Source organism: Centroberyx gerrardi, chromosome 23 (genome assembly GCF_048128805.1).
Source record: "Centroberyx gerrardi isolate f3 chromosome 23, fCenGer3.hap1.cur.20231027, whole genome shotgun sequence".
Taxonomy (NCBI): domain Eukaryota; kingdom Metazoa; phylum Chordata; class Actinopteri; order Beryciformes; family Berycidae; genus Centroberyx; species Centroberyx gerrardi.
Window position 1 is genome coordinate 21,269,044 of NC_136019.1, and position 20,157 is coordinate 21,289,200.

The following is a 20,157-nucleotide window of genomic DNA, read 5'->3' on the forward strand; positions in this document are numbered from 1 at the left end:
TATGAAAATAACAAAATCAGCAATGATTTTGTTTTGCCAACAAATCTCATCCATGTAGCCGGTGCCCAATGCAGCCTCATGTCCCAACAGCCATAGAACTCCATTGTATTAAAAAAAACGATTAAAAACACATCACAGAGCCATGCCGTTGCTCTGGGCAGCATATTTCATCATCACGATGCACCAGGCCAGCTGGCTTTTTCCTCAAACAACTTAATAAGCCGGCGGTAAATACTTTGCGATCTCAGGAAAGTAGTTCCGTAGCACCGAAAATAGTCCCCGGCGTAATGAAGAATTTGTTCCCATTTGAATTTGATTTAGTAATAACTACAACAGCCTGACTTTTCGTGGTAACAGTTAGCGATTTAAAAAATTGAAACTATGTCTTTGTGAGCTGTATTTCAAGGTTTTTAGCTTACAATTGGAGCCAATGACTTCCGGGTTGACGGCTAAAAACGGTACGTGGGAAGTCAGAAAGTAACGGGAGTAGAGCAAACGCATTGTTGATTTTGTTATTTTCATAGGATTTGTTGACGGTAAGCGATGCATTAAAAAACACTGGCCTTATCCTTTAATCAATCCGAGTTCATGTGCTGGGACTCACCACTGCTGGGGACGGAATGTGGATGATTGACACGGAGCGCGGTCGAATGTGATTGGCCAGCTGGCAGAGGATGGTGCCATTGGACAAGGCCTCGCCCAGGTCCTCCGGTAAAGTGATCTTCAGCCTAGACTCCAGAGTCTTGACGGGGGAGAGAGTGAATGGAAATCAATTGCAACATTTAGACCATGGGACATTAAAACTCTCCATTGAAACCCATCAGTCTAACTCTAGTATGTAGGTTACCGTGCGTAGTTGCACAATGTCTGGTCTCTCTTCCTTTGGAGAACGCAGCGTCATGCGAGACTCGCTCCTGCCGGACTCACCCAGAGTGTAGCCCGACCCTGACGGGGAGGAAAGACAGGACGACGGACAGTGTCATAACACCGCTGTAGCGCTAGAAGACGCTCTAGATGCTCGTGTGTTGTGTTGTTACCTGTGGTCTTGACGTTGCAGCGGGAGGAGGTGCGGAACAGAAAGCTGTTGGGTTTCTGGGCCTGGCCGGGCGGAGGGGATGTCTTCGGGGAGGACGGGACGTCTGACGGGAAGCGCGCGTGAATGTTAAAGGTGTGTTAAAAGTCTCAGATGTATGTGTGTGTGTGTGTGAGTGTGTGTGTGTTGTACCTGATCTGCTGGCAGAGCGCTGAATAAGTGTTGGAGGAAACACAGTGCTCATCTGATCAGCACTCTGGCAAGAAGGGAAACATTTCAGATGTACAACAATGACAATATACTGTATGGCTTTAACTTTTACTGAAGCAGAGAGGAATGCTACTCACTGCACATCGCTGTCGGAGGCCGGTGTGGGAGTGGCTGTTCTCCGGTGAGCCGCCACTAGGGGGCGACAGACATTGCACAATCACTAAAAGAAAACCCAACACTTTCCCAAAACCCCCAAAGCCTCCCCCGTCTCCCATTTGGCACATGTCGAGGAAATGCAAGAATAAATGGAAGTGAGTGTAACTTGGACGTTCACTCGAGGTCAGATCTTTCCCTTTCTTGCTCTGCTGTGTATGTGTGTGTGTGTGTTTTCTGTGCGAGAGGCCTTACCCCGTGCAACTTCCCGTCTGCGGTGCCGCGGCCACATGACTTCCTGTTTTGGAGGATGACTTCAGCAAACTGCAAAATGAGGGTTTTGACATGGAGAGCGTATAATTAGATGTGAGAGAGACTTCAGGGAGTCTTCCACTACGCTGCCTCTCGCAGTCCCTGAATGCAACTCCCTATAATATGACTGGGAGAGAAACTGACATCCACCATCCGTCCCTTAAGTTGTGTGGACAGTGATGCAGGGTAATTAGTGCTGTGCGTGTCATGTGATGTCTGTGTATGACCGGTTCACACACTTCCACCCTTCCCTAAGGCAGAATCAGATGCCTCTCCATCCTCCTCCGTCATCTATTAGCTGTGGAGTGTGAAGCCTTGCGGCTCTATATGACTCATTTCAGATCTTAAAAGGCTTTCAACCGTTTTTCTACCGTTTAAAAAACATCATTTAAAAGTAATTTATTATGGCCTTTAGTCTATGGACTCCTTGTTGGCGGCTTGGGAAACTATCTGGAGAGAGAGAGGGCGGATTTTAGCGACTTGCTAGCTATGTGTGAATGTTCTACCTCAGTTTATACATATATTACATATACAGTGTGCACATATATAAACATATGCAAGTTCTACACTGCTGAAATCCCCTCCAAAACTCCCACAACCCCCTGGAGACCAGTTTGAGAACCCGTAGGTTCGTCCCTCTACCTGGCCTTCTCCCTCTGCTGCTGCTGCTGCCTCTCCCTCTCCTGCCAGATGAGCAGGGTGCCCGGCCTCCTCCTCTCCTCCAGGGTGGGGCTGGAGGGCGACAAGGGAGACGAGGAGGCCGAGGACGGGTGGCTCACCTCCACCTGGAGACTGGACCTGGGAGGGAGGGAGCAAATAAAAGGATAAGAATAGAAAGTAAAAAGTGATTTTAAGAAGTAGTTTAAAAGATGATAGACAGGTCAGACAGGTCGCTCCAGAGCCAAAAGCCTGGTCCTCTTTATTCTGAACCCTAGATTGTTTTCATTAAGAGTAAAAACAACTTAAGGGTTAAGCTTTATGTTTTTTGGACGTATGCTGGGTTTCCATTTTGAGTCATTGTATTCTATTTTTAGAGCTCCGAAAGGAAAACTTGTGTGCTACGAGCTGGAACATCCGCCGCACAAAGCTAAAACATGATTGTAAAGCGGCGTGCGCGCGGAGCAGCTGGAGGATTGTGCAACAACTAAACTAAATCTTACTCAGTCGGAAGGAGTACACTGGCAATCCAGGAATGGTTCCAAATCTATCTTTAATTGCCACCACCATGCATAAAATGCAAACATTTAGAGCAATGGACCATGCTGCTTATTGCTCCAGAGGTCGGGAACAATGGTCCTGCCTCACATAATAATATCTAGCCAGAAGGATTGCTGGGACATAAAATCTCAACAATGTCGTCATCTTGGTAATGGAACAACAACGAGCAGCATGATAAAAGCTGCCTGCTGGGCCTCAGCACCAACTGGGTCATGAGTTTGGCTGCTACTGCCGAAGACACGCCACACTAATGGAAAATGGGCTTTTGTGTGTGCGCATTAAAGGTCCGATGCAATGAGAATTGGATGTCTCAATTTCATGGTGTAATTTAACAAAGCACCTGTTAATGAAAGTTTTGTAAAAATTTGACGAATGCCCTTTGGTTGTCAACAGAATCAAACAGATTTAGAATTCCAATCTACTTCCTGGTGTAAATGATGTCACCAACACCCCAGGTTTTAATGAATGCTCTGATTGGTTCGACAGTATGCATAGTTAATCAGGCGTCCCGTAGCCAAACTAGCCAAAATCTCCATGCCTCCATTGCTGCTTGGTACTGAAGTTCCAACACTGGATATTTGTTCCCCAAAGATACATATATTGACTTGCAGTGGAAGGTTTCTCTCTCACCCGGTCCTACAAGCTTTAGTTAGTTAGTTTATTATCCTTTCGGAAATTCTCTTTGTGTCTGTGGCAACTGTCAGACAACTACAACCACAACAGAAAGGACATTACAAATAAAGACAGACATTTAACCACAAAGTGCTCCACATCAACATCACCAACAATCAAGAATTAAGTACAACAAAAAAAATGCAAGTGACACACACCTCATATCATAAGGATTTGTTTAACAGAGCTATACTGGAAGGTATAAAGGATCTCTGGGCACGGGAAGTCCGCAAAGGCGGTACCCTGTACCTCCGTCCTGATGGTAACAACTCATATTCACCATAGAGAGGGTGTGATACATCACTGAGGATTGCCCACCCTTTCCCCGCCACTCGGGACTCACAAAGCAGTGTCATACTATGTTGTTGCTGGCCCGCAATCTTGCTAGACATATTAACAATCTTATTGAGTTTGTTCTTGTTGACTACAGACAGTGAGAAATACCAGGCAATAAAACAGAAAGTTAGAATACTCTCCACAAATGAAAAAGTGAACCATTATATGTCTGTCCACTCCAAACTGTCGAAGCTTTCGCATGAAGTATAGTCGTTGTAATCCTTTCCTGTAAATGACACCTGTGTTTAAATCCCATGACAGTTTTTTGTCAATTACTGTCCCTAGATATTTATATTCATTTACCACTTCAATACAGTCACCACCAATAGCTACTTGTTGGTGTGTCCTTCTACTCGCTCTGAAATCAAAAATCATTTCCTTAGTTTTCTTGGTATTTAGCTGAAGAAAACTGGCGTGACACCAATTAACAAACTCATCCACACATCCACCATACTTTGTTTCATCTTCAGTGATCAAACCAACAATCACTGTATCATCAGCAAATTTAACACTGACATCAGATGAGTTAGCCCTACATTCATTTGTATAAAGAGTAAATAGCACTGGGGAGATAGCACTCCCTTGTGGGGCCCCAGTGTTGGTAATAATAGGGGAGGACACTGCAGCATTCACTCTGACACCATCAAAAACCACCATGTACCATCTAACCATCAAAAACTCAACAAAATGATGCTCATCACCATCAAGCTCAACATCAAACTCAACCCTAACCCTTTCAATTTCAAAATTCCATACTTTTTCCAGACCTTAACAACTTCATTAGATTTGAAGATTTGTTGTTCAGTATGATTTATGCAGATACTTGCCACTACTAAGTATAATGAAGATTGTACTTTACAGCAGCACAACACATGAGATGATGGGGGTCTAAAACCATAGACAATGTGTAGTCGTATGTATATCGGGACAGTACAACAATGTTTTTCAAATACCTTTGCAAACTTTTTTGTGCAATTTCCAGACTTATCAAGACCTGGAAATTACTAAACCTTATTCAGACCATCCAGACCAGTGTAGGAACCCTGAGATAGAAAAATACGTACGACTAGAGCCTCTGTAAAATAGCTTGAATCTATACCTACTGTATCGTAATTTCCTCTCACCCTCCCTCATGTTTTGTCTCAAATCATTTGAGGAAATGACAATAGAAAATGACAGAAAAGACAAATCTTTCATCATCAGAGGGTAGAGGGAGGAGGCAGGACTTAGAGGAAGAGGTTTTAAGGAAATACAATTAAAATTGAGACAATGGTATCAATACATAGCGGTACTGTATTAGTTTCAATATGTTAGGTAATTGTAAATACTTGTTTTATCAGTACTCTATATCCTTTTCTCTGCCATTGTGATGACTCAACTTCCCCATGGATTCATTAAAGTTTCATCTAATCTACCTTAAATGTGAAGACTGGGCGAGTCAATATGTCAAGACCGATAGCTGTCCGAGATTACAACACCAGTGTGGACAACAAACAGTGGTTTCTGTACAAACTAGTTAAGTTTGTACAGAAGTTAAGTTTGAGGGGCAGAGAGTGAGTAATACTGTAAGTAATGGGAACTGCAGTCTATTGACTTTTCCCAGCTCTTCAAATACTCTGAAAGAGTGACCTTGTAAAAGAAGGGAGGGAAAGAGAAAGAAAAAAACAAGCAATAGTGGTGGGGTGACTGTGTGCACAGTTTCCAACCAGGGAAACCAACACACTGCTGAATTTCAATGGAAACTGTAACGGAAATGGGCAGACTAGAAGTACAGGTTCTACAAGTATAATTTTCAACATTAATACAGCACTGTCAAATTAATTGCGATACCTTGGCATAATTACTGTAAACAAAAGAAACCTCTCTCAAGTCTATCTCACACCAGTGGTATTGTTAGTGCGAGTGTTTCTCCAAATTAAGACTACATTTCCCATAAACCCTGTTGCTTCCTGTCCCCCCTCCTCGGAGTCTCTGTCTTTACTGATGAAGATAAACATGTTACAAGTGACTGAAAATGCTGCATGTAGCACCTTTAATTGGCACTGACAAACACATGTAAAAATGTGTGAACAAATAGGTCCACACAGTGGCAAGGATGAGGGTGTATGAATACACATGTTTCTACATGTATAATATGTGTATGAATACACATATTTCTACATGTATAATATGAATATGAACACACACATGTGAACTCCACACACTTACCTGCGTGTTGAGGAGTCCTGGGTTTGGGACGGTGAAGTTTGCTCCTTCTGCTCCTAGGAATCAATCAATGACACAATCAATCACTTCCCTATTCTAAACTAATATGCTAAGCAACATGTTGAGTAATAAGAGGATATGAATTGATAATCAGCTATTGGTGGATGATCGGTACCGAAGGAGGTGCTGTAAGAGGAGGCGTGGGGGGGTCCGTCCTAATCTCCTCCTCCTCCTCCGTCACGCTGCTGTCGATGAAGTCCACCTGCTCGGCCTCACCATTCACTGCAAAGAAGAAAGGATGGACGGAAAAGAGATGGAGTGATAATATGAGAGACTGTAGAGCCGCACCAGTAGTAGCTATTTATGAAATTTACAGGCTGTTCATCGTGGCTAAGAGTTTTTCTCTTGTAGTGTGTGTGTGTGTGCTTCCTCACCTCTCTTAGTCTCCAGAGGGGAGTCTTCCTCCTCCTCCTCTTCCTCCAAATTCCTCTGGTCTCTGCTGACCTCAGCCATGCGGAGGGAACGCTCCGAGAAGTCATCTGCTGACTGGACACACACATCGAGAGAGATTCATGCATTCATTCATGGTTGATAGGATACCTCTATGAAATGTGTGTGTGTGTGTGTGTGTGTGTGTGTGTGTGTGTGTGCAGTAGTTTTACCTCGTTCCCAGACCATCTTTTGCTGCCACTGTCTACACTGTTGAAGCCAGAGTCCAGGCCTCCAAACTGGCCTGTGAACAGCTCCTGGTCTGACAGACTGCAGGGAAACATGGAGAACACACATTAGATAAGGTTACACACACACACTCACAGACACACACATGACTAACTAAATATCACAGTCTTATCGGCAAACTGTTGCATGGTGGTTCACTAGCCTGAAGAGCACTGACTCATGTTTTTCAGTTTCAGATCCCTACTGTATCATACTTCCCCAAAATAGACTCGAAGCCCTTCTTTCCGTCTGTCAAATATTCTGCTGTTTCTCATCCATTATCTCTGTCCTTAGTCCTATCTGTTTCATGGGAATTGGCTGCCTGGTAACTGAAGGTGATCCATTAGAGTTTATAAATATTTGATAGACCCTGCCTTCCTTTTACTTAACATTCCCTTTCCATCAAATCTTTTATCTTGCATTCCTCCATTCTTACACTTGCCTCCATCCATCCATCCTCCCACCTCCTCCTCTTTATTCTCCTCATGCTTGCATAAAAGTGCTTCCTCACCTGCATTTTGTGATGGTAAATAACAGGTTGTGCAATAGCCACTTTGTTTCCTTAATGACCAGCTGCAGTAGCTGCCACTATCAGCAAACAGTACTTATGTTCAAACACCTAGAAATTACCACAACGCAGAGTAACAACTACTACCAACATTACTACCGCTACTTTCTCCATTTTCTTTCTGGTTTGCGTTGTTGTTGTAGCAAACTGTCAGCTCTCTACGTAGCATTAAACCCCGCCTTTTCCTCGCGATTGGTCGACTCAGAAAAAGTGGCGGTCTCTTCTAAAAAGATGAACTTTTCTCAGCTTTATAAAGCGCTCTGCTCCCGCGTCTGCTAAAAACATGCCAGGTGCAACGGCTTTTCCAAAGTGGCCTTTGCCTGCTTTCTACCCTCCACTTTCTCTCCATAAACTTATCCAGGGTTCCCACTGTGGCCCTGATATAAATTAAATCCCATTTTCTATGACTTTCCATAACTAAGCAGAGCGCTTCCATAACCTACAAATGTTCTTCCTTCCTGGTTCCACAGGAGTGAACAGTCTGGTTTCCACTACAACTGGGCTGAAAACCACCATCTCATACAATGAGTGTGTGAAACAAGTCGGAAAACACATTCTGCCCCATTTGTAAAATTCCTTGATATTCCCAGACTTCCCAGAGAATTTATCAAAGTCCCCCATTTTCCCTGTCTGGAATACACCATCCATTCTGCTGTTCCCTGACCATCTCCTCCGCCTTTCATCTCCCATCTCCCCTCTGCTTCTCCCCTCCCTCCTCCTCCTCCTTTTCCTCCCTCCAGCCTCTCGGTCTTCCTCACCAGCTGTTGAAGCCGGTGGGCCTCAGGTGTCTCTCCAGCTCCTCCTGGCTCCTCTTGCAGGCCTCCATGTTGAGGTACTTGAAGATGTGGTATTTGCCCTTGGAGCAGATCTGGGCCGGCGGCATCTGCAGCGGGTTGTTGTCCAGCGAGATGCTCTGGAGGTGCCGGAGGTGGCGGTAGCACAGGGGCACGTGAGAAATGCGGTTGCACGACACGTCAAGCCGGACGAGGGGGAGCTCGGAGATTTCTGGAAGGTGCATAGAGGGGGAAAATTGTTGGTCACAGTGTTGGGTTGTTCTCAAGGATGGAAGTAATGATTTACAAGTAAGCCTAATGTGATTAATACATTTTCCCCAACCTCTGCTTTTAGTGAAACGGATACGCACAGGATAATGAAATTTGCTGAAATCACCAGTGCCTCGGGTGCAAGTATAAAAAGGTAAAGATTTTACAGTTTGTGCCGAAAATTCCTTTATAAACTCCATTACAGTCTCCATTTTTCATGACAGGAGGAAGACAGAAATCGCAAGTCAACAAGAAAAACATGAAATTGCAACAAAACCAAATTAGAGCTGGAATTACAGAGAGTTCGATTGGCATGGCGTTAATATTATCAGGGGAGTTTTGTCTTCACCAAAATTCGGTAGGTAATTTGCGCTGGAATTTTTACTTTACAAATTACAGCCATGGCTTATTTGCATGGGATGAAAGTCACCAACAATCTCTGCAATTATTACAAATCATTGGATGTCCCAAGGTAATATTAGTCAAGTGCGAGCTTTACTCTTGTTCCTGTAATTGAGTAGCTTTTGTATGCAATTGTCCTTTTTTAAATATTTGTTAAAATCAGTAATTTTACTTAGGTATGTTCTGACTCAAGCATTGTACTTGACTGCATTTTAAATCACATCATTACAGTGTACAGAGTACAAATGTTGCAGGCTCTCCACAAGCATTGCCAGAAACTGGCCAGTTTATGAGTGATGAGTGAAGGAAACAAGGTGCAGGGAAAGTCAGTGAATGTCATCAGACCCAAACCCCACGGCCTTGGCCCGTTTAGATTTACAGTCCTGAAAACAGTTTAACTATGTTGGTGAATTAAAGACGGATGGTCTGTACAGAAACCACCACAAACATGTCCCTGAACTTTACTGTTGATGCATTTTCTTTTGCACCGTTTTTTTAAATTAAAGAACCAAGTTTGAACTCTGTCATCTTGTCATTTTTACGTTGCATGGGAAAGATCATATATAATAACATTCCGGTTTTTTTGTACATTTTAAATTAGATACTTTAGCTTTTTTAAATATAATTTCTACACCATTCATTTGACTGATTTTGACTGATGAAGACCCAGTAGTGTTGTAATTTTACTGATGAAGACTCAGTAGTGTTGTAATTTTACATCTACATGAGTGGGATATTTTTGGTACTCTTTCCACCCCTGTTGTTAGGGAATTGTCTGTGTTCATTTCCATTTCCTTGTAACGAGTTAGACAAAGTGCTAATGGTGTCGGATCCATTAGGGAAAGAGGGCTTACGGTAAGTCAGAGGCAATTCCATCCTCATTCAAATGACTTGACTTTATTTCTTTTAGATGATCGACATGAGGTCACAAGTGCTTCTGCTCATATATAATTGATCGCTCACAGTAATGATGCTATCACCATCTAATTTGTAGAGATGCTTCTGCTTTCAGATAAATTGTACATTACAACCCATGGTCTGCACAGACAGGCAGCTTGGTTAGGGTGTTACAGTTATACTCTGCAGGCTTAATGGAGCTTTGTATTAAGCTGTGGTTGGAATCGTATCTGATTCATATCTGGAATCATATCTCCATTTATCAGGAGTGAGTTATCAGAAGTGATGCGAATACCAAGCCAGGAACAAATGCATTAATTAGGTGTACTCATATGATCAAATTATGCACTGACCATTGTATAACAATCCTCAATCAAATAAAGAGACTAAATGATAAGTGATGAAATAGAAAATAGGCTGCATGGCAAAGGCTAGAGAATATAGTTTACCTTAGTTTACCGTTTTTTAATTCAGAATGGGCTAATAGATAAACTGCTTATTCATTTGGTTTGGTACAAGATGGCATTGCTTAGTGGTGATTTGAGGGTTTTACAGTTACTGAATGATTGTCCGGAGAAAGTGCTTCAATGTCTGGAGGTGGGAATTATAGGGGTCATGGTCTGGTGAGGAGTTGGAAAAGAGACATTAATGGGGTCAAGGGGGGGGTCACACAGTAGCCAGTATGAGGTTTTAGAGAAGTGTTGTACAAGCAGGCTTAACTTACAGCTTACATCTTAGAAGTACACACTTTGAGAGCATGGTGGAGACGATTGGTAGCCTCTATCTCACACCAGTGGTGTTGTTAGTGTTAGTGTTTCTCAAAATGAAGAGCACATTCCCCATAAACCCTGTTGCTTCCTGCCCCCCCTCTCCTTCCCTGGGGTCTTTGGCTTTACTGAAGAGGATAAACGTGGACACAGGACTAAGACATCGCTGAAGTCTCTGGGTTAACGAATGGCTTTGAGAACTGCTGGGATGGGAGTAATATGAGCTGAGGTAATCAAACTGGGGGGGGGGGGTACTGAGAGGAGGTGAGGGGTCAAAGGTCAAGCATCTCTGTACCTTCGGGCAGAGTGGTGAGCTGGTTCCTCCTCAGGTTCAAGTCCCTCAGAGACTCCAACTGGCCCAGCTCTGCCGGCAAACACTGTAGGTCATTACAGCTCACATCCTGAGAGAGAGGGAGAGAGAGCGGGAGAGAGAGAGAGAGAGAATAAAGTGAGAGAAGGAAAGTGATCCAAGACTGGGGAAACACTACAAGACTGATCAGACTGTGAAAGATAGATTGATAAGATGTTTGGCATAACAATTTAACTGAATGTCGTCATGGTAACAGCTTCCGCGTTGAGAAACCGGTACATTGGTTTTGTTGTCTTTGTTGGATTGGTTTGTTAAACAACAAGAAAGTTGCCACAGGAAGTTGTGATGCACCAGTTTCTCAACATGGAAGCCGTTACCATGACGATGTGAAATGGCCTATTAAGTTTTTCTTCTAACAAATAAGAAGCTCTGCATCGGAACCTAACCATGTAATGAGAAATGATGTCATAACAAGAAAACCTGCTCCTGCTGTCTGTTCTACTGCGGGTTTGCCCGACCTCCTAAAGTCATAGGCTCACATTCTAAAAAAATACATTAAAAACAGCTAGCAAAATTATATTTTGATGTTAAACAATGACACACATAGCTTCTTTAAGTTAGTGAATAAAGAAAAAACAGCAGTTGCAAAAGTATTTAAGCAGCAACTATCAGATTATACTATCTGCTACAGAGAGAATGAGGAAGAAAGAGTACAGAAAGATACTGTTGATGAGAGACGGCTGTGTGTGTGTGTGTGTGTGTGTGTGTGTGTGTGTGTGTGTGTGTGTCGTACCAGCTGTCGGAGGTGTGTGAGGGAATGTATAGAGGCGGGCAGGGAGGACAGCTTGTTGTTGCTGACGATGAGCACTCGCAGGAGGGGAAGCTGAAACACCGACGGGGGTAAACTGGACAGAAGATTACGACTGTGGAGACACACACAAACACACACACACACACACAAACAGTGATGTCATTTCAGAGGTACATGCACCTGGCCCTGGTGCGAAGGTGCATTGGATTTCAAAGGAATAGTCATCGACACAGTTCTGTTTGGTGAATTCAGTGGTATTAGTTTAATGCTGGTGCGTACATGTGTGTGAGTTAGACCAATATATGGGGCCAATATTGGCCTTTTATTAAAATGGGATATGGTCCTGTCAGTGTCATCCAATTTGATGGTATGATGGAGTTCAATTGGCTACAAATTTAATATATAATTGAGCCCCTAGGTTTCAGTGGAGAGTGTCCCATGATGGTCTAAATGCTGTTTCAGAGGATTTTCAACCCTGACAAGTAACACTGAATACTTTTGGCCTGCCTTTATGTGTGTGAGAATTCACCAGTATACCAACCAACTAAATGTTCAGAAAAGAATAGGACTCCAAATGGTGGTTCAGGGTGTCTGCAACTTTCATCAAGTTATATTTCATACTTTTTAAGACCGTTTTAACCAGTTGTGATGAAACACAAGACTAATTTCGCAAGTGAAATAACCATGAAAATGAACACCTGGACCGTTTTCCCACTGGAAAAACAACGCAGCAAGAGCTCAAAAACTTGACTCAAAGTGTGACTCGTAGCTAGTGTGTGTGTTGAGTTACCTGAGGTTGAGGTAGGTGAGGGCCTGCAGGTTGCGCAGGCTGAAGGACAGTGAGCGCATCCCATTGTGGTAAAGGCTGAGCGTCTCCAGGGAGATGAACTGGCAGAGCTCCTCCGGCAGCTCGCACAGACGGTTCTTCGACAGGTCTGAAAACACAGGCAACACAAACAATTAAAAGAACTGCTAGAGGAAATTAATGATTCACAAAATTCATATTCAACAATTAAAGATACAATATGGGTTCGACTGATTGTGCCAATATTCAACATTTTTTAAATATGACCATTTTCATGCCAAAAAATCCCCCCCCAAAAAAGAGTTTCCCCTAGAACTTTATTCTTATCAGGGTGGAAAAGCCTCTGAAACAGCATTTAGACCATCATGGGACACTAAAACTCCATTGAAAACCAGAGGTAGATGACACTGACCAGCCGATATTGGGCTTTTAATAAAAGCCCAATATCAGCAAACTGATATCAGTCAAACTCTGATAATAATGAGAGCTTTCATTATCATAATGTACCCATATAATAGCGATTTTAGCCCTTGAACCCAAACTAAGGCCAAAGAAGGGACAAACGTGGAATTAAAAGCTAAATTTACCCCCCAACCACCACAGCTACAAAACAAGATAGGGGAAATATTGACAGAAATCACTCTGAGCAATACTGGTGAAGCAGGAAAAACCAGCCAACAGCTCCCCAATGAGATCAGTGTGAGTCAAGCAGACCAGTCATACTTAGAGACAAAGAATGAAGGGTACCATTGGAGACCGGTAAACAAAGGTGTAGATAGGCCTCATTCACTGACACCACTGTTTTGGCCAGGTGAGATGAATCATCAGCCAAAGTCATTCTTTGGCTTGGTATTTTATGCCTCCTCATGCCGTATGACTGCATCCACAGAGGGATGAAAACATGGCTTTTCACAACCACCGGCCTAAAAATGAACAAAGAGCTTGGAATAGACAGCACAGACTGCAGTGACAAAGCTTGGCGCGGCCAACGCTAGTCCATTTTTTGACCAGAGACTGGGTGAGCCTTTCCAAAAATAGCCACCTTTGGCCGCTTCCACTTCCGTTTTCCACAGTTATCTAGGCCATCCTCATCCACCTGGCTGGGTAGATGGATACCGGTCAACTCTAATTCCCTAATTAAGAATTACAATCAGGCTTCCTACTGTAGCCCTATTGTAAAATTCCATGACTTTTCCATTAGCTAAACTGGAGCGCTCCATGAACTAAAAGTGTTCTTTCTTCCTGGTTTGTTAGTTATTTTTCAGTCAATACATTCCTGTTATATTCCTGTACAATTATCCATTTGTAAAATTCCCTGATATTCCCTGACTTCCCCCATAGAACCTGACTTTCCCTGTCCAAAATACACTTCTCAAAATTCCATGATATTCCAGAAATTACATAATTACTTAATGCTTCTTTAAAAGTCTGATCTAATCCAGTCACCCTCCTCTGATATGATGGATCGGATGCAATTTGTTTGGTTCTATATTTATATTTCATCTTCCATCACTGTTCATACCCTGGATTCTTTCTTATCCTTTGTCTCCTCACCTCTCTCCCTCTTTATTTTTCTGCCTCTCAAGCGTTTCCTCTGCTCCCCGGTCTTCCCCCCCTTTTTCTTTGTAATGACAGCGTTACTAAGCATGCTCCGTACAGACCCTGTAATTAACATATCCTCTCCTCTCCAGAAATATCTGCCTGACCCCGACTATACATCAGGATATGTGAAGTGTGAGCGTGCACCAGACACAATAAACAGTCCAGAGATTCTCCACAGACCTACACTGACCCCACAAAGCACCATTAGCGCTACCCTTTCATTGGCGGCAGCATGAGACGGAGTCTGTCAATGTTAGACAGCCCAATGGCTGTTTATTGATTGATGTTGTACCAACAGGCTGGGGGAGGACGCGTCTGCCTCTCTTTATACAGGCCTCTATGGCTCTCTTTTATTTCCTGATTTGCACACGAGTGTTAAGCTGAAAAATTCAGACGCAAAGGAAAGAAAATTCAGTGGAATGATCTGGGGAAATAATTGAAAATGGCCTTAGATTGATAGATCGGCTTGCCAATATTGGCCTTTTATTAAAAATGGGATGGTGTCGTCCACCTATGAAATATGCTGGATAATGCAGTTTGATTGATTACATATTTATTGTAGAATTAAGTATGCATGAATGCTTTTTTATCATTATTATCATTTTTAGTTTTAGTGTCCCATGACAGTCAAAATGCTTTTTCAGAGGCTAAAACAGGGGGAAACACTGAATACATATGGTCAAGTTTAGAAATATTGAATATCGGCACAAAATACTGTCTATTGGCAGCTTCAATCCAAAAACAATATCGATATCAGCCTCCAAAAATCCACAACAGTTAAATTTGAATCCTTACTTGGCCTCTCTAAACGCACATGTTCCTTATTCAACTCTCAACTCTAGGCAGCGTGATTATTTTTAGGCAAGTACGCCACAATATGGTCAGCACTGCAGAACCCTGTTATATTTCTTTCTGTATATATCGCTCCTTCCCTCAGTGAATCTGCAGCTTTCAGAAAGCCAAATGCACATGAACATAGTTAATTAATGTTGTGAAACTATAAATGGTAAGAATAAGAAAAAGGAAACCGGGAAATTAATTGTTAAGAGACATCAATTCCAACTGTGTTTAGTGAAGCAGATAGAATGCAGATTATACCACTAACTCTGTTCTGCATTCATCTAAGAGTGGACAAAGAAACAAAAAAGATTTCTAATAACCAGATTTAAGGCATTTTAACAATTTTTCAAGGCCTTAAATTTAGATTTTCTAGACTTTTTAAGGGCCCACCCGTGTGTCGGCCTCTCTGTCTGTTCTTCAGGTCTGTTTTAATGTCTGGCTGACATTAATAAAAAGGTGTTTCATTATCAGGAGAAATTCACATGGCCTCAATAAACACAGCGGCATGGTTCAATGCCTGCCAGCACTCCCTCCCGAACCCACAGCCCCTGTGTGTGTGTGTGTGTGTGTGTGTGTGTGTGTGTTCTTGTATTAATGTACTTCAGAGGACCAAATGTCCTCACGAGGCTGGAAAGAAGAGGAAAATCCTCTAAAGTGGGGACATTTTTTCCTCCAAAGTGGGGATACCTCACTTTAGGGCTTGGGTTTAGGGTTAAGATTATGATTAGATTTAGGGTAAGGGTTGGGGTTCAGGGTTAGGGAATGAATGAAGTCCTCACAAGTAAAAGTGTGCACGTGTTTACTGTTTAGCATGTATCTTTATTTTTGTCCATAGATTCTATTCGCTTCCTCTTCAAACCGAACTGGAGCCCCCACATGTCAAATTGTGGATGTGGAGGCAGGACCACCTCTCCATCCCCCAACACACACACACACACACTTCTATTTCCACCCCCACCCTTTGTTCAGACAGCCTCCCTCCAGCTATGGGACAATGGAGGCAGGGCGAGATCAGGCTTTAATGTCACTGTACACATCTACCTACTTTCATATCTACTGTATATTTCGAGAAAACACACGCTGACTGACACACACATAATCAAAACCCATAACGTTTTGTTCAGCCACTATTCTGAGGACACACACACACACACACACACACACACACACGGAGTCCACAACAGCTGAACAGTCCCAGGCAGTTTTAGCCTTTCCCTGCCCTCTTTTTTTTTTTTTTTCCCCAGGCGGCATTTCTGTCCAAATATCCTGGTAGCTGCTGTAACAAAGCCAGACTGACTCAACATGAGCATCATGGGAAAAGCATTTGTTGTGGAATGGGAGCCGAGAGGTACTGAAGCATCCAGCATCCAACTGGCTTTTCCACCGCACAGCAGACAACAGGAGGCTGGCTTTAACACAGGCCTGCTCCGTGGTCCCGGGCCAAGTCTGTTGGCACGGCACGGCTCGGCATGGCTCAGCGTGGCTCCTTGAAGATGAGGAGGGCCAACATGCCATGATGAGCAGAACAGAAATCCTCCCTATGGAAGAGCTGATGTCACAATGTGACTAGGTGCTTCAGAGAGGGAAAGCATGCTAAAAACACATAGGACTGCAATGGATATTCCAAAAATTTGAAAACAACCAATTCTATTTGAGTGTTTTATTCATAATAATACTGGGAATAATGCGTAATACTGTTTTATTAGTCTATCATATTAAGTGGACAGATTACACTGTGTGGAACTTTTGTATATTGGTCAAAAAAGTGATATTTTGATTTTTTTTATAACTTTTGTTACATTGAAATGTTGAAAAAAAAAAGTGTGTTCTTGATTAGAGTATTCAAATATGAGATAAGATTCGACAGATTATTCTAATTAAAGTAATTGATAGTTGCAGCCCTATAAAACACACACACACACACACACACACACACACACACACACACATACACACACACACACAATAGGCCATGCGATCTCGCCCCACCTGACCGGACTAATCCATAATAGCCACTTTAAGGTTTCTGCTGACCTGGATTGACCCCTGTTGAGTTACCATGGTGACCATGCAGATTTTGTGACGGGCTTAAGAACAAACAGGCTGGTAAAACACAGTGTAAGACCAAACAGGATCCAGTTAACACCTTTCAAATGCAACCCTGAATCAAGTGCAACATGTAGGCGTTTTTTAAACATCAATCTATCACTGTCAAATTAACTGTGATGCCTTGGTATAATTACCGGTAATTATACTAATGTCTCAAAATTATAGTGGTAATGATTTATTGATGTTAAAACGGTACACACAGCACCTTTAAGGCCAACCAAAATAAGGAAACAAAAAGCTGGCAAAAACAGACCATTTCCAATTGAACACAGCCAATAAAAGTTCTGAAACTCTAAATGAGCAGTATAAAAAGGAAATTCATTGTTTAGGGACATTAAATCAAGTATATTTATGAAAGGAGATGTGACAAAACATGTTTCACATTGTATTAACCCTGTCCTGTATTAATGTAAGAGTGAACATGCGTAAGGGTCAAACTTAAAAATAAACAGAGTTTTCCATGTAAACAACATGGATTTGTTTACATTCATAATTTCACTTGTACAAACAGAGTATATTGTTAGACCCCAATGACTACATCAAATAAATTAATTACCATCAAAGATGTTCGGAAAGTTTGCATTTTTAATGTTTACAAGTAGGGATGCACCGATCCGATACTGATATCGGATATCGGTCCGATACTGACTCAAATAGCTGGATCGGGTATCGGTGACAATGGGGCCGATCTATTCAATTCAATTCTATGTTTATGTCTACGTGCGCATACTACGTCATGCGTCAGCAGCGCGCCGGTAGACCCGGCCATTTGCCTTCGGTCTGTCCGGTGGCTCCTCCGGTCCAGCACATGGATGTATTAAACTAGGTCCAGCAGCTCCGGAGGATCCCGCCTGCCGCGCGCAGCGTCTCGCGCACTGAATTCTCGCTCATGGGGCGCGAGCCTCCCGCAGCTAGCATCCAGGCTAACAAGCTAACCTGGCGCCCAACCCTCATAACAGAGCCGGGGTCGGGGTGAGCTGACCGGGGGTCGGGGTGAGCTGACCGGGGGTCGGTGCTGATGCTCGGTAGTTAAAAACACACCTGCATGAATACTTTGTCTCGGTTATATGTTTAAACTCTCCCGGGTCACCGCGCGGCCGAGCAGGCTGCCATTTAACCTGCTAGGTAAAGTAGTTTTCCACCAATTATACAATCGGCGCGTCCAGCCAGACTCCATTCATAAATCCAAGGTTTACGGGGACTCGGCTGTAGGTCAACGTTGTTTCCTGCCACAACACGATTTAAAGTGTTTTCCGTGTTCGTCAGGTACTGCTGCTCCATTCGGCCGACACATAGTCAGACTAACATACCTTGATTTTTTTTCTGAGGGCTGTTTCATAAAGCAAGATTACCAGTTAAGCCAGAGTTATTTCAGTAATTTAGGCTTATTCTGCATATTTTGAATGTTTTGTTTTTACCAAGTTACTTGTTTATACTACTTGTGTGAATTGTGATTTAATTTATCAAGTTTGTTTGCACTAGTTTGTGACTTAATTGTGATTTAATGTTTACATTTTGTTCTCATTTGATGCAGTTGTATTGTTTTATACTGGAATTTTCATTCCTGACCAATGTGTTGCTGCATTTAAAAGGTTTACACTTGAATTGTAATTCCTGTTAATATTGAAGATGTTTTACCAAGTTGCTGGAGCACGATTATTTATTATTTTAATAATAAATAACAATTGAGTACATTTATCTATGTATTTATTTGTTACATTTTGTTTTACAAAGTTAGGAAAGCAATGTTAAAGTCAAGCCTGATGTTGCTTTACACATAAAAGAATGATCCCAGTCTCTTCCACACAGTGAGGCATAGCCTACAGTTTATTAATTAAACACTGGTATCGGATCGGTACTCGGTATCGGCCGATACCCAAAGCCCAGTTATCGGTATCGGTATCTGGACTGAAAAAGTCGGATCGGTGCATCCCTATTTACAAGGCTACAATGTTTACATCTCAGTTCAGCTTGGAGAGGAAGCTCCGCCCCTTCATTTGATTGACAGCCTAAATTGCAGGCATTCCAGGTAACCAATACCAGCTACTTCACCCATCGGCACATCATTTACTAGAATTTCCAGCTCAATATAGGATTTTAACACAAGTAACATAGCTAGACTACCTAGCAAGCTAACTTTGAGTCGAGTAAGAAGAATGCTACGTCCGCATCGGTACAAAATGCTTTCTCCATCTTCACTTTTCTCCACCAATCAGGTCACGCGCGTGCTTGGAGACCACAAGTGTTTTTGTTGTTGTAGAGGGACCCACTTTGCTCACTAGCGCTACTAGTGGCTGAAAACTCTGTTGCTCATCTTTAATGTGACCAGCGAGAAGTTAGAGTAATGTAGTAGAACTTAAGAACATAAAACCAACACTACTGCCGGTACCACTCACATCTTTTGGTGAAACTACACAATTCATCTGTCTGTCATTACTACTACTGACTTTATAGTTGCATCAAAATGAAACTTAAAAGTCATTACAAAACTGGTGACAAAACTCAGACCTCTAATAATTAGATTTACGGCATTTTAACACTTTTTACGGCCTTAAATTTTAATAATTTTACGACTTCTCGATAATTTATGATTTTTCCACACTTTTTAAAAGGATCTGTGGACACCCTGTCTAACCATGAGGCCAGATCATATGGCCTAAAACAATGTTGGAGGATTTCAAAGGATCAGCTAAATGAGGATTGGTCTCTCAGAACGGAACACTGTGTCTAATTACAGGTCAGGTCGTGATGGAGGAGGATCAACGCCAGCGACTTACATCACCGGTGACCCGTCGACCTGCAGGAGTTACAACACTGCTGTTAATGGGGCTCTTTTAAGCCCCGGAGTCCCTTAATACACGATGACAGCCTCATCAACAGACATCACATGGGCATACTCTTGCATAGAAACAAAGGCTGCAGTCATATCTCAAAAACAGATTCACTGGAAAAAATACAGGCAACAACAGTCTCATATTCCACGTCGTATTCCGTTACCCGAGGCCTCATTGAGGTAGTGTAAAATCGCACTGACGCAATCGGCCAGTTCTTTACTGTTCCAAAGTCTCGTTTCATTTTGCAGAAGGAAGTACAGTTGTGCAAACACCAAGCACAAGCTCAAGTAGCCAAACCACTATAATTAAAAGC

The 20,157-nt window shown here is 42.6% G+C and overlaps 1 protein-coding gene across 2 annotated transcripts in view; it reads right to left on the reverse strand.

The window, feature by feature from the left end:
* lrch4 (leucine-rich repeats and calponin homology (CH) domain containing 4) overlaps positions 1-20,157 on the reverse strand; it is a 45,446-nt gene that overhangs the window by 7,873 nt on the left and 17,416 nt on the right. For both annotated transcript variants that reach the window (XM_071926046.2, XM_071926045.2), the window contains exons 2-16: positions 12,445-12,589; positions 11,637-11,766; positions 10,829-10,934; positions 8,183-8,429; positions 6,802-6,898; positions 6,574-6,685; positions 6,315-6,421; positions 6,143-6,195; positions 2,351-2,506; positions 1,652-1,720; positions 1,381-1,435; positions 1,226-1,289; positions 1,038-1,139; positions 848-945; positions 605-742 (exon numbers count right to left, since the gene is read on the reverse strand). In XM_071926046.2, the coding sequence (XP_071782147.1) occupies positions 605-742; positions 848-945; positions 1,038-1,139; positions 1,226-1,289; positions 1,381-1,435; positions 1,652-1,720; positions 2,351-2,506; positions 6,143-6,195; positions 6,315-6,421; positions 6,574-6,685; positions 6,802-6,898; positions 8,183-8,429; positions 10,829-10,934; positions 11,637-11,766; positions 12,445-12,589 (1,679 nt within the window). The remainder of the gene's footprint in view (positions 1-604; positions 743-847; positions 946-1,037; positions 1,140-1,225; positions 1,290-1,380; positions 1,436-1,651; positions 1,721-2,350; positions 2,507-6,142; positions 6,196-6,314; positions 6,422-6,573; positions 6,686-6,801; positions 6,899-8,182; positions 8,430-10,828; positions 10,935-11,636; positions 11,767-12,444; positions 12,590-20,157) is intronic.